Genomic DNA, 15,029 nt, shown 5'->3' with positions numbered 1-15,029 from the left:
AGATTTTGATCCTAGTGAACAACGCTACATCTTTGCAGCCTCTGAGTCCGGATGGACCAATAGTGACCTCGGATATCGCTGGTTAGTGGATGTTTTTGATAAAGAGACTAAATCTCAAGCAAGCCGGGGATGGCGCCTTCTTATCCTAGATGGCCATGGCTCCTACATCACAATGAGGTTTATTGAATATTGTGATAACAATAAAATCTTATTAGCAATATTTCCGGCACATCCAACACATACTTTACAGCCTCTTGATGACGCTATTTTCTCACCTCTTTCTGCGGCTTATACGGAGCAATTGAGGCGCTTTATAAACGATTGTCAAGGCTTCACCCAGCTTACAGAACGGGACCTTTTTAGGCTTTTTTGGGCGAGTTGGAATGCCACTTTTATAAGCAAGAATATCAACTCAGCATTCAAGCACACCGGTCTATATCCCTTCAATCCGGAGCTCGTTATGCAAAAGTTTACCAAGAAAATCGAGAGCAAGCCTTCACCAAGCGATTCTAGAACTTCAATTATCCCCGCTAAGGATTGGAGACGGCTTGAGAAGCTTATAAAAAGCGTTATTGAGGAGGTTCTTGATCAAAAATTTTTACAACTCAACAATATGGTGCTCCACCTTTCTGCGGAGAATATTTTGCTCGAAAATGAGATTGAACGCCTGCAAAGAGCTCTTATACATGCAAAGAAGCGCCCAAACGAGAAAAAACCTTTATTATTGGATTTACCCACAGAAAATGAAGGTGGCGCACTATTTTTGAGCCCATCAAGGGTTCAGCAAGCTCGGGATAAGATATCTCAAAAGGATGAGCAAGCCGCGCAGGAGCAGGCTCGTAAGGATGATAAAAAGCTTCAACAACAGCTTACCAAGCAAGCTAAAGAGGTTGAAAGAGCTAAAGGGGCTCAAATTCAGCAAGAAAAGCGGGAACAGCGTCAACATTAAGAGGCCGCGGAAAACAATGTCTTAAAGATGAGCAAGAACTGGCTAAGCTAGCTGGTTTCCAACTTCAAAAAGACGTTACAGCGACTCCTAAGGCCTCAGGAAGGCCTAAAAATCAAGTTTCCAAGCACGCAAAGCTAAAAGCGCATCCTGAAGCTCACTCAGAGGATAATGGGGGGGTTGTTCGTACTACGAATCGTAGGGTGCGATTTCGGGACTAATTTTTATGCTTATTCGATTCTTTATATCTCATTTAGTCTTATACCAAGATTTAATTATATTCTATTATTATATGGCGTTGTAAAGCTTCAAAATATTTTGTATAGTAACTCGTCAAAATCGGTGTCAGTATCAGGCGGTGAAGGACGGTATTCTGAAATCATGTGATTTTCTATAACATGCGGCAGATAATTTACCCTTGATTCATTCCACTTCGCACGTTCCATGCAGACACAATCAACTAACTAACTTACGTGCTGTTTATATGAGAGATCAATTGCTCTATATTTCTTACCATGGACCCCGATACGCCCGTTGCCCCCGAACCAGCCCCCTCCCCGTTCAACTACATACTCTCCTTCATCCTCGTCGGCATCGCCTGGGGCTTCACGACGCCCTTCATCCGGCGCGCCGCGGTCGAGTTTAATAAACGACAAGAAGAGACCAATCGATTGTCTGCTGCTGCCACCAGCGGCAACGAAGAAGATGCTGATGGTGAAGATGAAGACCATGATAATGTTCCGGCGCAGTCGCAGCGGGGCAGATTCGATATCAAGAAGAAAATAAGCAGCCTGTTTTGGACAGTGGTTAATCTGCTCCGGACGCCGGGGTATGCGATTCCGTTGGTGGTGAATTTGACGGGGTCTGTGTGGTTTTTCTTGCTTGTTGGGAAGCATGGTATGTCTTTCCTCCCTGGCGATGATAATACTGTTTTTTTGGGAGAAGGTGCTAATTCATCACGTTCAATCGATAGAACTCTCCTTGACGGTCCCCATATCGAATTCAATGGCCTTCTTATTCACGGTTTTGGGAGAGTGGTATGTGGAAAGAAAAGTCATTGCGAGGGAGACGTGGTTGGGTATGTTTTTGGTCCTGGGTGGTATAGCGCTGTGCGTGCAATCGAAGACTACTGTTTGATCATTGGGATCTATATCATGAATGTATATAGTATGTATAGCATGAAATCGTTTTTAGGATTGATGTGGTATTCAAACGCTAGTCTATATCATTAGGCAGTACATTCCAAAACACTAACCATACATACACAACCAAGCGCCAAAACAGGAAAAAAAAAAAACCCCCATTCTGAACCATGTGCAAGGACAGGTATTCTCACGAGAATAATTTGAACAAATCATCAACCGCGCATAATGGTATCAACGTCATGGCCAAAGAGAAAAGATCCGACATTTCAAAAATAATGCACAGTCGTAACAACAATGCTCGGAATCATCATGCACGGTAGAAATAAAAACTGGTATTAAGAACACAAATCCGGGAAAGCTCCGAAGGTAAAAGAGAAGAAGAAAAAACCCCCCTCTGAAAGGCCGCTTGCAGTGATAGGCCAATTGTCCCCAGGTACTGTCATGAAATATACATTTTGTTGCGTAGGTAAACTGAATTTAAACGCCACGGAACTATGATTGAGTTAGTGAAGATTCAGCATAAAGGCATAAGACGGGTTAGCTTACCATCCGTACAACCAAAAACCACATTGCGCCAACAAACTTGATCAAAGACAGAGCAGCAACACTCCACAGAACCACCGACATGTAAATGTCGGCCCGCCTGGCGTCAGTGTCTGATGTCGAACTGCCGGGGCTGAGATGCTCTAATCCAGCTGTACTTAAGACGACAGCGCCAAGTGCAAAGTTGCAGAAAATCCACACCAGGACGACACCACTACGGAATCCCTTGTAATAGTCTTCTTGCTTCTCTGACTCGGAAACGACGCGCACTTCTTTGGGCGGTTTGGTTGCGAATGCCGACAGCTCGAGATCGTACTGTGCATTCAAATCACCTCCATCCTGTGGAATACTAACGTCGACTTTTCCACCTGGCTTGACCGTAGCTGACGGCAGTTTCTCGGGCTTGTCGTCTCCTTTTGTGCCCCATGTGACATCGTGAGTGTTGCAAAAGGCGTACACGTTGAGCACATTAGTATAAGTCGGTGTAAGCAAAAGATATTGGATAAACTGTGGCTGTTAGTAGATGTTTTGTAGAAAGAAAGAAAAAACCTCCAATAGAAAGAACATACACAAGTAAACATATGCCATGGGTCGAAGAAGACTAACGACGCCACGAACCACATCACATAGGTGGATGCGAGCGATATGATAATAGTGAAGAAATGCTGATTGGTAAAAAGATCACTGAAAGTGAATCCGTTCTCCTTGGTCTGTTGTTGGATGGACTTGACCGTGACGAAGATGGCTGCAAACGTCAAGTATATCATGACAATAACCCAGAAATAAACCATTGTCATATAGAACTTGTTTGATCCTTGCGGGCGATTACCGAGCGAGAGAATAAAACAGGCCACCAATGTAGAGAGATAGATCCATTCAAAGACAACGCCAAGAATTGCTCCAGGGGTTCCCAAGAGGTCGGCGGAGCCCAGATACTGCGTGAGGATGTGAAAGACGAGGAAAAAATTACCGATTGCGAACCAGGCAAAGAGCATGTTGATAGTCTGGAAGATGAATTCAAAGCCAAGCATGAACTGTCTCATGAAACTGTGGCTGCTGCGCCCGATTTGATAAAAGTGAGCAATGGCATAAACGGCAGCAAAGAAACTTCCATTCAGCCAACGACGACGCTGGAGAATGAACTCAGCCATGCGATCTGGCACGTCTGTCTCTCCTGTAGATGACTTCACATAGGAGAGGACCCAGCGGCAGTTGCGCTTTGTGACAATCTCGAAACACAGGATACGATCCTCTGCCAGATACATGTTTGCAGTGAAAATACCGGCATTGGCACCATGCATCTTCTCACCAGCAAAGTACTTCTCAAGGGGTCCTTGGCCCGTCTTGTCGTTCTGTAGAGCAACATATCGATAAGCGGAAAAGGCACCCGGCAGCACAGAAATGAAACCGAAAGCCGACTCCAGCGGCTTGTCAAGAATATTACTCATCTTGTATTCAAAGTTTTGTGCTGCAACCAACGGATTGATGAGATTTTTTCCCTTGTCCAGCATGACTTTGATCTCGCCACAAGCTCCACCACACATTGGTTCCAAGTCGAAAGCTCGCCAAAGATGGTAGATGGAGTCCCTGCCGGGTTTTGTACCCGCATCGAGCAGGACACAGATATTGGGATCGAGCACACGGCCAAAAGCCTGGAAAAACCAACGATGAGAATTGATCTTCTTTTGATTCTTTTCCTTCAGACAAAAGATCATTTGCACAGGAGTTGCTGAGCGTCCCTTGATAGAGACTTGTGTGCCTTTCAATCCTAGGGCCAGCTGCGTGGTATATTCGTAAATATGTGCGGTAACGTCCTTGCCGTTGACTTGCTGCTTAGCGATTCCATCCTGATAGACACCGAGTGCAGCCAACACCGCACGCGTACGAGGGTTGATCTTGGCACGACCGTCACTAATGACACACACGACAATTTTCTTCCATGCATCCTTTCCCCAGGTCTTGCTGTTAGTTCTTGAGCACATGTACTCGATATTTTTGAAAACGCCGATCAATGTACGGGCGAAAAGGAACTCGTCTTCGTTATACATGGTAATGACGATGAACAGTTCAGTATGTCTGGGTTTCGCAAATAAGCTCTGTCGCAAAGTAAACCGATCGCTGTAGAACTCGGCTGGATCGCAAGTAGCGGCCGAGTAACGCATATGAGTGAATTCATCACGTTCGGGCGGTTGAGCGTGAGGGACTTGGTTTAGTAGTTTGGGAGGCACGGGACAATCCAAAACCAAGTTTCCACGAAACAGCTGGACTTCCTTGACAGTCTTCCAACGTCGAATTGGTGCTGGGCTGGGAGCCATTGCAGGCGGTGTCGGACCGTGCTCAGGCTGCCCGCCCGCTTCGTTGGCGATACTGTCGTCGCCATGTGTATATTCTGGAGGTTGGTAAGGATTTGGGCCGTACGGATTATCCGCTTGCAGGATGGGAACTCGATCTTCTGGGTAAGTGGAAGGCTCTTGATGGGGGTAATTTGATAGATCGTAGTCATCATGTGGAATGCCGGTTGGTTCATAAGGTTGGTTATAGTACGCATCGTGGTGATCTTCGGGGCGCAAAGTATATTCGTGAGGATAGTTCTGTGTATGATGCTCCTCGAAGCGCTCGTTGTGACCGTACGAGTTGTTGATTCCTTCGACCGAGTACTAGTTAAGCTATTAGCGACACGCTGATCAGCGCACTTTCGGGTCTGACGCACCGTAGGCTGGTCTAGCAGATGATCTGTAGAGGGCATCTGCAGTGGTTGAAACTCTGTTTCATGTTGATATGGCTGTAATGGCCGCCCCGGGGAGGGAGTGCGATTGTCTGTATAATGAGGATTCATGACGGGCGAGCGACTTCCATTCTCCGCATAGGGGTCTGTTAAGCGCTGCATCAGTATTTGCGGGCGACCAACGGGTATTTCAATGCGACGACATCGGTGCAGAGCGAAACGCAAGTAGACAAACACAGGCCCAAACACAATGGCGGCAAAAGAGAGTACATATTTAGCACCCCTTTTCCCGTTCTGGTGGAGAGCAGCAAAGCCAAAGAATCTGAGGGTTGAACCGGTGCAGTTTAGCCAGCAACGGTCGCCCCGCTGTAAACAAATGGATTGCGAAGCTCGAAGGCGCTAGGATTGACCATGTTGTTGTGGCGTGTTGCGAGGATATTAGAAATAAGAAAAGGAGAGACACTCACCTAAGCGATTGTAGGAAGGCATGGTGGAAGCGATGGTGATGCAGAAGAAAGAGGGCGAAACCGCGAAGAAAATAACCAAGTGCTACTAAGTAGTATATGACGGAGGCGCTGTTTGAGACTTTTTTGGCTGGTTACCAGGGGACAGACCTCAGGCATTCGTTCTGGCACACGTGATTGGCCGGTGCTGGCCCACTCTCCGTAGATTGTATCAGCCTTGCCAAGGTCGAGGCTTTCTTCTACCAGAGGATACTACAGAGCATGGACTACCGTAGTACGTATTACGGAGTATACTGACAGAGAGTAAATAATGTCCGTCATGTCCAGCAATGTGGTTGACTAGAATCTGTCACAGGCTATGTCAGGGAGTCCCTGCGCCTCGTCACCTAGATACGTAGTCTGGACTACGGTATATCAGCCATTCAGCGACCAACCACAGTCCACGCTCCCACTGCCAAAGACGCGCACGAGAAATCCGAGCTGTACTACATCGTGCGAGGCTGTGCTCTGTTGCGTTGCGTGCGTACTCGTATAGCTATGGTACTAAGAATAACTACGGTGTCGGACTAGCCAAGTTAGGAATAGACGGGGCATTACATAATCCCCCGATCCATGGCTGTGTTGTGGCTGATGCTTTCTGCCAGAACACATCCTTGGAACATTCGTTCGAGGATCCAGGAACATGTTCTATTGTGGCAGGAACAGCAATATCACGCCAAATACCAAACACCTCCGACCCGACCGGCAACAAAGCAATCTCCTACAGCCCGAGTCTAGCCTACGTCTACGGTATTCCTTTGTAACGTGCCTCTTGCGATCGTGGTTTGTAAGCCGTGCACCTTCGTCGAGGGATCATGTAAGGGGTTGTCTGAATAGTTAACTAGTTAACTAACTTGGCTGTCGAGATGTTTACTAAGCATCTCCATAACTAACTAACTAACTTAGTTAACTATTCAACGTCGCTCTTACCAAAGTAGGTAGAGCATGTCGCACAAAAACTCAATAATGCATAGGTACAGCAGAATGTCGACAAAGAAGCTGTCCGATCATATCATGAATCCATTGATATCAGTCTGGTTCAACAACGCTGATTCACTCGTTGGATTATCAAGAATATCAGCAACAATTACCAGCTGAAACCTACTTCCAAAAACAACATGGCTATGTCAAAATGCTGCTTCCGAGGTTTCCAGTGGGAGGGAACACCGATGGGCCGAGTTGGCAGACTGGCCAACAACGACACCTACATCGCCGGCAATAACCCTAACATTGTTATCCTGTTTATCGCCGATATGTTCGGTTGGGACTTTATCAACAACCGTCTGCTCGCAGATCACTTTGCTCGCGAAATCCGCGCAACGGTCTACGTTCCTGACTTTTTCGGCGGGGAAGTCGTCGCTTCCCACATTATTGCGGAGGAGGAGGCCTGGGAAAAAATGGATTTGAAGGGGTACCTGGAAAGAAATGCGCGCGAAGTTTCCGTGAGCCTGAGATTTTCGATTGCGCTAGAGCCTTGCCTCAGGAATACAAAAAAGTCGGTGCTGTGGGTTATTGTTATGGTGGATGGGCCGTTTTCCGACTCGGCGCAAAGGAGCACAGCCCGTCACCGCTGGTGGATTGTATTAGTCTTGGGCATCCTTCCTTGCTCACCAAGCAGGATATTGATGAGATAGCGGTGCCGGTGCAGGTTCTAGCACCGGAGATCGATCCTGTGTACACAGCGGAGCTGAAGCAGCATACTTGGGAAACTATACCATGGTTGGGGGTGCCGTTTGATTACCAATAATTCCCGAGAGTGGCTCATTCATGTCTTATGCGCGGTGATGCGAAGAGGCCGGGCGAGCGGGAGGCAATGGTCAGGGGCAAAACTGCTGTTGTTTCGTGGATGAGCTATTACTTGAAGCCTTGCATTCTAGTTCTTTTTTTGATGTTTTCCTTGCGACAAACCAATCATAGAGAAACTTATAGACTTATAGATGCTATCTATTTTACCCTGTTCAAACCCTTTCCCCGCTGCTTGTATCTCCATTCGATATCTTCCTCCCTAATCTAAGCACAGACTTGTACTTCCTCTGCTCAAAGACCTGTACATCATCATCCGTAAAGACCTTCCCTTCCTTTCTAGCCTGTCGCTTCAATCTCGCAATCCGAACAACATCCATCTCAACATTCCTAGTAAGCCACCACGTCAAGAGATTAGCAAAAAACGCAGCAATGATAGCTGCTGCTGCAATGGCAAAACTGTTTTTGTACCCGTTGTACGCCCACTTGGACTGAAAAAGCTGCGGGCCAACGACGCCCCCGACTTGTCCGACAGAGTTTTGGAAACCGAGTGTGAATGCGGCACCCGTTGAGCCTTTGAGGGTGGATGATCGCCAGGGATGAAGTAGGCTTGGTAGAACATTGTGCCGAGGATACAGGCGATGTAGATTCCGACGCGGTTTGAGATGGTGAAGAAGAGGACGAAGCAGACTACCATGCCAGTCATGATGATCCTATTTTTAATCCTTCAGTAAGATTCAGCCACCAATTGAAAGGGACAACAACATACATAATAACTGCAGGCCGAGGAATCAGCGCCAAAGTAATCACATAATCTGCCGCAATCAGCCCAATCACAGCCGCTGCAGCAGGCGGAATATTCAAAAGCTGATTTCTAGGCAGCGAGGCAAATCCCAGATTGGTCGTAATGGTGGGCAAATACCAAGTCAGCGCATAGCCGCCCATATTCACCAACATCTGGGAGAGCATAAATGACCAGATGGTGGGCGTCTTGAGGGATGCAATCACTTCCTTCTTGCTGAAGACGGGGTCGCTGGTCAGGGGTGCATTTTCGGGCAAGCGTGTTTCGATGAATTCTTGCTCGCGCTTTGTGAGCCATTTGTCGCTACTGGGGGATTTTGGATAGTCCGGTAGTACGAAGTATACGACGGCAGAGAAGAGGATGGTAGCGAGACCTTCGAGGAGGTAAACCCTATTTCATCGGAAGACGTTAGTCATGTTTTGACCAGCGGTAAAGCAAGGAGGAACTACCATCGCCATGCACTCAGGCCCCGAATACCATCCATATAACTAATCCCATAACACACAAGAGACCCAACAATCGTCGCAGCTGTCTGTATTGCGAAAAACCACGTAATCGGTCTTCCCATCTCCTCGGTGCGGTACCAACTCGCTAACTGGGCAACCACTCCGGGGAACATGCCGGCTTCCATCATGCCGAGTAAGAATCTGACAGTATAATACGCAGCCCTGTTCTGAATGGCTGCGTGACAGGCAACTATGACCCCCCATGTGAAGAAGATCCGGGACTGCCAGAGATGCGGTCCCATTCGCTTGAGGATCAGGTTGCTGGGTGTTTCGAAGATGATATAACTGATCTGCTTATAGTTGGTTATGTGGTGGCATCATAGAGCTGGAGAGATGGAAAACTTACATAGTATATAGATTGCACCCAATTGTATTGGTTCGTAGTCATATGAAGTTCGTTAAGAATATTACTCGGCTGTCCAACTTGAAGCACCTTGACGCTTGCAGCATTAATAACATCAATCTGTACAAGTCAGCTTATCTCCCTTCAAACAATGATTCATAGATGTAACGGACCTGCTTGATCATATACATCAACCCAATCAAGACAAAAAACCGCTTGTTGACCTTGTGCATGATTGCCTTTTCTTCTTCAGAAGTGAATGTAGACAAGAACGCTGCTTTTGCCTCTGGGTCATTGCGGAGTACGACGTCTCCCTCGGTTCTAGAGATTTCCACGTTGATTCTCGCCTTTGTATGGGCCGCGGCCGCGCGGTTGATTTCTTGCGGCAGCAATGCCATTATGATTTTATTTGTTGAATTTGTAACAAATATGTCAGTCTATATTGTTGTCTTTCCGTAATTAATATGAACAGGATTTATTCTTCTTTTAAATGTGTTCACTGGGGGTACACAAGATCATCAACGGGCAGAATGATGTGCCTCTACTAAAAATGACAACATACAGCCGAGCCATCTGCCAATCCGATATGGAGTCCACAATAACGCAGAACAGGTCATGGTCTTCTATTTTAAAGCATATTCAAGACTATTATCCGACATTCACGAATATCAATCCAAGAAATTCACTGTAAGGTGTGGATGATATGGTTTACTCCATGAAGCAAGCTGTGGATGTTATCGAGTGCACGGATGAATGGCAGCGATCGATGGCCAATAGCCACTATTATCACTGTCAAAATAGAGTTATGTAGCATAAGTTGGCGTAATTGCATGATTGATATTTGACGTGTACATATGCAATGTCAACGATAAGAGCCATGCACATTTGCTTAGGGCGGGTTCCTAGCCCTAACAGAGAAATTATTGCCTCTTTCGGAGTACATTGACCTCCCCTTCCCAGTATCAATTCTATGGGCAATTTTAATATCACGTCTCACAGCTCCGTCAGATATCTGCCTTGAGAATTAATTTTTAGTATCACTACGAACAGTGAGCCGCATAAAGGTCGATGTCAAATTTCCCGATCAGGCAAGTCGTCGGCTTTTGCTCCGTAGCTTCGGATGAGCTCATCCCTGGCACGAATTGTCTCTTCATTCATGCATGTCAGAAATTATTCGCCATGAGCCATGTGGATCATATCAAAAGTTGTCCACCCCTCTTATTGTGCATTGATAGGTATAATGTGGTTCCAAAGTTCTCGTCTTACAAAATACATGAAAATTTCTCTAGAAAGAGAGAACCATTCAGTATGTATGTTTTTGATAAAATTACAGCGCAGACTACAGTAACGGTACTGCATTCCAAGAGAGAGTCAATTCAAGAAAGTCATACATCCATGTCTCAACATGAATAGATCTATTATTATGTTTACCGTGAACCAAGTGCACTCGGTCAATGGTGCAACCCGATAGACCTAACAGACTTGGAGAAGACTTAGGGAAAAGGAAAATATCCCCTTTCGTTTTCTAGCTGATACAAAATCTGGAACCTGGAGAGATCTTTCATTTCATAGTCAGATCCTCCCCTGGTTATAGGACTTAGATGAACAAGAATCAAAGGATGCTTTGATTACATCAATCCAGCGCTTGGGTCGAAATGAGCAGAATGCTAGCCAGAAAGACATAGACGAAGATATGTGGGATTGGAGCTTTGGGTTCAACACCTGGCCCGGCACGACTCCTTTAAGCTCAGCGGAATATTGGACCGCTTGCCACGGGCGTTGCTTAATTGTCAGAGGACATGGAAACCCGTGGATGAAGCACGATGATACGATACATCAAAGTTTAGCCAGTACAATTGAACCATCAAGTGGAGGAGCATGGTATACTTCTTAACTTTTGGCATCTAATGATATTGGCTAAATGATAATGGACGCAACGGTGAGGGTTACAGTATGCGGTATTCTACAAATCTACAAACTTACCTTTCGCCAACAGCTAGCGAGCAATGTACTACTTGAATAAGATTCCTCTACGTGCCCTTTAACGCTGTTCAAGCGCACCTACAGACAAGTGTCTGAGCGGCGTTTAATAACCTGATGCAGCACAGTCGATCCGACTACTGCAAAGCATAGGTCGGGCAAAATCCCACAAGGGAAGAAAAATGCACGAGAACGCACATTGGTCTGTTCGGCAATGATTCAATTTTCTAAGCATATGCTAATTCGATCGAATCATCACCCAGCCACCACGCTGAAACGCCTTTTTGGTTGCGTCGATGCTGGTCGTTCCCGCGACCACGCCATCGAGCTATGCCTGGGTATCTTTTGTAATCCTCCTTATCCTTTCCATCCGACTCAATTAATCCAATCAAGCGACGAGAATGATGCGACCACCGACTTCGGTGATCTTGCGTTCAGCTTCCTTGCTGACGTAACGGGCCTTGACGACAACGGGCACATTGGGAAGACGGCCTTTGCCGAGGACTTTGGCGTAACCGAGAGCAAGAAGGTCGATGACGGGAGCGGTGTCCTGAGGAGCACCCTCGGCGAGGTACTTCTCTTGGGTTTCTTGAGGAAGCAAGCTCCAAAGCTGTGCCGTTTTTAGTACTCACAATAACCGACGAAGTTTCGCGATGAGAACTAACCTTGTCCAAGTTGACGACGGGCTTCCATTCGTGGTTGCGCTGGAGATGGAAGTGGCGCATACCAACCTTACCAAAGTAACCGGGATGGTACTTGTCGAGGTTGGTACGATGGTGGTGCTGACCACCGGCCATACCACGACCACCGGGGTGCTTGCGATGCTTTCCTACACGACCGTGGCCGGCAGAGACATGGCCGCGGCTGTATTCGTCAGTATGGAGGATTGAGAAGTGCGAGGAGTGAGACTGACTGTTTTCTGGTCTTGGACAAATGGGTAGGCATTGTGAGTGTCGATAGTGTGGTTGATTCCCGAGGATGTGTGGTGTCTGTTTGTACAGGATAGAGTTGTCCTTGGACAGAAAAGTTGACAGGACGGGAATGAATTTGTTGTGTGGTCACATGATCAGCAGAAACACAGAACAAACACAAACAGTGCAAACAAGCAAACCAAGCAAACATAGCTCTAGGCAGACGTGCACGGGCCACTCCACCGGGTATATAAACAGCGATTTCTCTCCATCATTTTCCATTTTCTTTTCTTCTTCTTTTCCTCAGCTCTCTTTGCCTTTTGGCTTAGATCAAGTGTAGTATCTGTTCTTTTCAGTTTAATCTCTGAAAGTGTTCTAAGGAACACAACATTGATTATTCTCATTTTTGGATCGCGCACTGAAGTCTCTGTGCTTGCACATGCTTCGGTGCACTGTGTCCTTGGTCTTACACTACCACCAAGTGACGCGAATACTTTTTCATTGTCAAGTCGGCTTGTTCGGCGGGATGGAGAAGAAGTTTTGAATCTTGGGGGGATCCCAAAATTCTACAGTCCTGTCTGTCTTAGAGAGTCAACTGGTAGATGGTAGGTAAATCTTTGTATGGGTATCTATTCTATTTGCGGCCTGGTCTTGTAGCGTTATGTCCTCATGCCTAGTACCATCAGTGTTCTCTTTTCTTTTCCAAGTATGCTAGAAACCCTTTTGAAAACTTCATCGCTTGCTCATACGCAATCTCGAACCCGTTGATTCCTCCATAGTATGGATCTTCAATCTCTTGACCTCCGCCGACCTTCTTGTTGACAGTGCCATCGGGATTGAAATCTCCAAACAACCGTACCTCTGCAATCTTTGGTGTGGCCGTATCATCGCCAGTATTATCCCTGGTCGATCGAGCGTTATTTGTATGGCCTTTCGTCCTTCCTGACTGTGCCCCCAAGATGATGTTGTCGCGTAGCCGTAATAAGTCTCTGAGATTGTACTCGTCCATGGCGAGTATGTAGTCAAATTTGCGAAAGTCGTCCTTTGTGATTTTCCTGGCAGAATGATGGTAGTTTGTTATATTGTGCTGTTTCAGGGTGGCCATTGTGCGGTAATCTGGAGAATCGCCAGCGTGGTATGCGCCCGTGCCCGAGGAGTCGATTTCGTCGATTAAATCGCCGTATTGCTGTGAGGAGGAACATAGAGAACGAAACACGCCCTCGGCCATGGTAGAGCGGCCTGCATAGAATTTGATTAGCAACTCTTAGGACAGGATGCTGCACGAAGTCTACAGCTTTGGGGGAACTTACAAATATTTCCCAGGCAGACAAAGAGCACCGATACAGGCGCAGGAGCCTGGTCGTTCGACATGGTTTCGATATTCCTTCCGACAATGATCGTATATACCTAATTCTGCACAAAAGATAACCAGCGGGTTGTTCAATGTGTATTGTACAGTGGATGATGGCAACTGACTACTGAGATTGGCAAACTTTGAAGAGGGGCCGATTCTTACCAATTTGTGAATCTCCCCGCACGACCCACCCAAGATCCCAAGCTCCCTTTCCGGTAGTAACCGTTGAGCAGCTGTTCCTGGCATTTCTAGCTACACCTAATATCAACCCCATGGCCCACGCACGCCAACGCTGCCTCCTCATTACCTTCGACGCGTTCGCGACTCTGTTTCATCCTCTCCACCCCATTCCCGAAATATACGCCTCAGTAGCCAACTCGTACAGACTGAGCGGAACGCCCATAGCTCCTGCTGCATTACAGACAGCCTTCAAAAAAGCATACAAAGCCGAGAGTAAAGCCTATCCGAACTATGGCCGAGAAATGGTACTGCGTGGCGAATATGGAGGGCCAAAACAATGGTGGACTGGTGTTATCAAATCGACGTTTGCGAATGCTCTGGATAAACCGGATTTGCAGTTGCCTGGTGGAATGGTTGATCGGTTGATTGAGATTTATGCTAGTAAAGAGGGCTACGCGCTATACGAAGAAGTTCGGCCTTTTTTTGACCAGCTCAGGGAATATAAGACTCAGCAGCCCGTGTTCGATTGTATCGTGACGGGTATCATATCGAACTCGGACGATCGCGTTTCTACCGTGTTGAGATCATTGGGCCTGTCGGTAGGACGGGCTCGTGCTGACGAAGATCGATCTAGTACACTACTGCCGGGGTTCGAAGAGGCTACTACTACGAATTTGGAAGAGGAAGGATTTTATTCAAAAGATCTCAATATGGTCATTACCAGCTACGAGGCAGGTCAAGAAAAGCCGAATCGACTGATCTTCGATGTAGCAGCTCGGCAAGTCAACCGCCTTCTGGGCGCGGCCAAATGGACCCAATATGATTTGGACAATATTGACTGGACGCGCATACATGTTGGAGATGATTTTGCGAAAGATTACCAAGGCGCGACGGATGCTGGTTGGCATGGGATTTTACTTGATCGAGACAATACATTCACCGACAGTTCGGACGTGGAAGTTATCAATTCATTAGAGGCGCTGCTTCCCAAAATACAAAGACACGCAACCAGCTGAGAAATCGGAGCAAAGGCCTGACAATATCAAATCTGCTATGTACACACTACTTGGGACTGTGCTCTCCATTTCGAGACAAACTGAATCCATACCCCAACTCTCTTCCGTCTTTGACTCGAATCTTCTCACTAACAAGAAGGACGAAAAACACCCTCAACTGGCGTGACATTCTTCCAAGCATGCACCGTCCCTCGCTGTATACACACATCACCCTTCCTCAAAACCCTTGTTTCGCCCGAATCAAGCTCCCATTCGACCTCACCGTTGATGATAACCCCATAATCGAACGTAATTGTCCGATGCATAGGAGCGGCGTCCCCCGGCGCCATCTC

The 15,029-nt window shown here is 46.9% G+C and overlaps 7 protein-coding genes across 7 annotated transcripts; 3 read left to right on the top strand and 4 right to left on the bottom strand.

The window, feature by feature from the left end:
- Positions 1 to 1,461: 1,461 nt before the first annotated feature.
- Positions 1,462 to 2,083, top strand: EYB26_005006 (uncharacterized protein; the record flags this gene model as incomplete). The annotated part of the gene is made up of 2 exons (XM_054264296.1): positions 1,462 to 1,843; positions 1,920 to 2,083. The coding sequence occupies 2 exons, from the start codon at positions 1,462 to 1,464 to the stop codon at positions 2,081 to 2,083; spliced, it is 546 nt and encodes a 181-aa protein (XP_054120271.1).
- Positions 2,084 to 2,568: 485 nt separating this feature from the next.
- On the bottom strand, positions 2,569 to 5,848 carry EYB26_005005 (uncharacterized protein; the record flags this gene model as incomplete). The annotated part of the gene is made up of 5 exons (XM_054264295.1): positions 2,569 to 2,583; positions 2,638 to 3,141; positions 3,204 to 5,291; positions 5,345 to 5,505; positions 5,827 to 5,848. The coding sequence occupies 5 exons, from the start codon at positions 5,846 to 5,848 to the stop codon at positions 2,569 to 2,571; spliced, it is 2,790 nt and encodes a 929-aa protein (XP_054120270.1).
- A 1,132-nt stretch (positions 5,849 to 6,980) lies between these two features.
- Positions 6,981 to 7,609, top strand: EYB26_005004 (uncharacterized protein; the record flags this gene model as incomplete). The annotated part of the gene is made up of 2 exons (XM_054264294.1): positions 6,981 to 7,273; positions 7,333 to 7,609. The coding sequence occupies 2 exons, from the start codon at positions 6,981 to 6,983 to the stop codon at positions 7,607 to 7,609; spliced, it is 570 nt and encodes a 189-aa protein (XP_054120269.1).
- Positions 7,610 to 8,011: 402 nt separating this feature from the next.
- EYB26_005003 (uncharacterized protein) lies at positions 8,012 to 9,654 on the bottom strand (the record flags this gene model as incomplete). Its single annotated transcript, XM_054264293.1, has 5 exons — positions 8,012 to 8,318; positions 8,375 to 8,797; positions 8,857 to 9,203; positions 9,260 to 9,376; positions 9,430 to 9,654. 5 exons carry the CDS (start codon positions 9,652 to 9,654, stop codon positions 8,012 to 8,014), a joined length of 1,419 nt encoding a protein of 472 aa, XP_054120268.1.
- A 1,970-nt stretch (positions 9,655 to 11,624) lies between these two features.
- On the bottom strand, positions 11,625 to 12,181 carry EYB26_005002 (uncharacterized protein; the record flags this gene model as incomplete). Its single annotated transcript, XM_054264292.1, has 3 exons — positions 11,625 to 11,846; positions 11,902 to 12,100; positions 12,150 to 12,181. 3 exons carry the CDS (start codon positions 12,179 to 12,181, stop codon positions 11,625 to 11,627), a joined length of 453 nt encoding a protein of 150 aa, XP_054120267.1.
- A 648-nt stretch (positions 12,182 to 12,829) lies between these two features.
- On the bottom strand, positions 12,830 to 13,518 carry EYB26_005001 (uncharacterized protein; the record flags this gene model as incomplete). Its single annotated transcript, XM_054264291.1, has 2 exons — positions 12,830 to 13,386; positions 13,458 to 13,518. 2 exons carry the CDS (start codon positions 13,516 to 13,518, stop codon positions 12,830 to 12,832), a joined length of 618 nt encoding a protein of 205 aa, XP_054120266.1.
- A 255-nt stretch (positions 13,519 to 13,773) lies between these two features.
- EYB26_005000 (uncharacterized protein) lies at positions 13,774 to 14,697 on the top strand (the record flags this gene model as incomplete). The annotated part of the gene is made up of 1 exon (XM_054264290.1): positions 13,774 to 14,697. One exon carries the CDS (start codon positions 13,774 to 13,776, stop codon positions 14,695 to 14,697), a length of 924 nt encoding a protein of 307 aa, XP_054120265.1.
- Between the last annotated feature and the right edge of the window lie 332 nt (positions 14,698 to 15,029).

Source organism: Talaromyces marneffei, chromosome 3 (assembly GCF_009556855.1).
Source record: "Talaromyces marneffei chromosome 3, complete sequence".
In the NCBI taxonomy this organism is placed as follows: Eukaryota; Fungi; Ascomycota; class Eurotiomycetes; order Eurotiales; family Trichocomaceae; genus Talaromyces; species Talaromyces marneffei.
The sequence above is the reverse complement of the archived record's forward strand: the minus strand, read 5'-3'. Positions and strand labels throughout refer to the sequence as shown.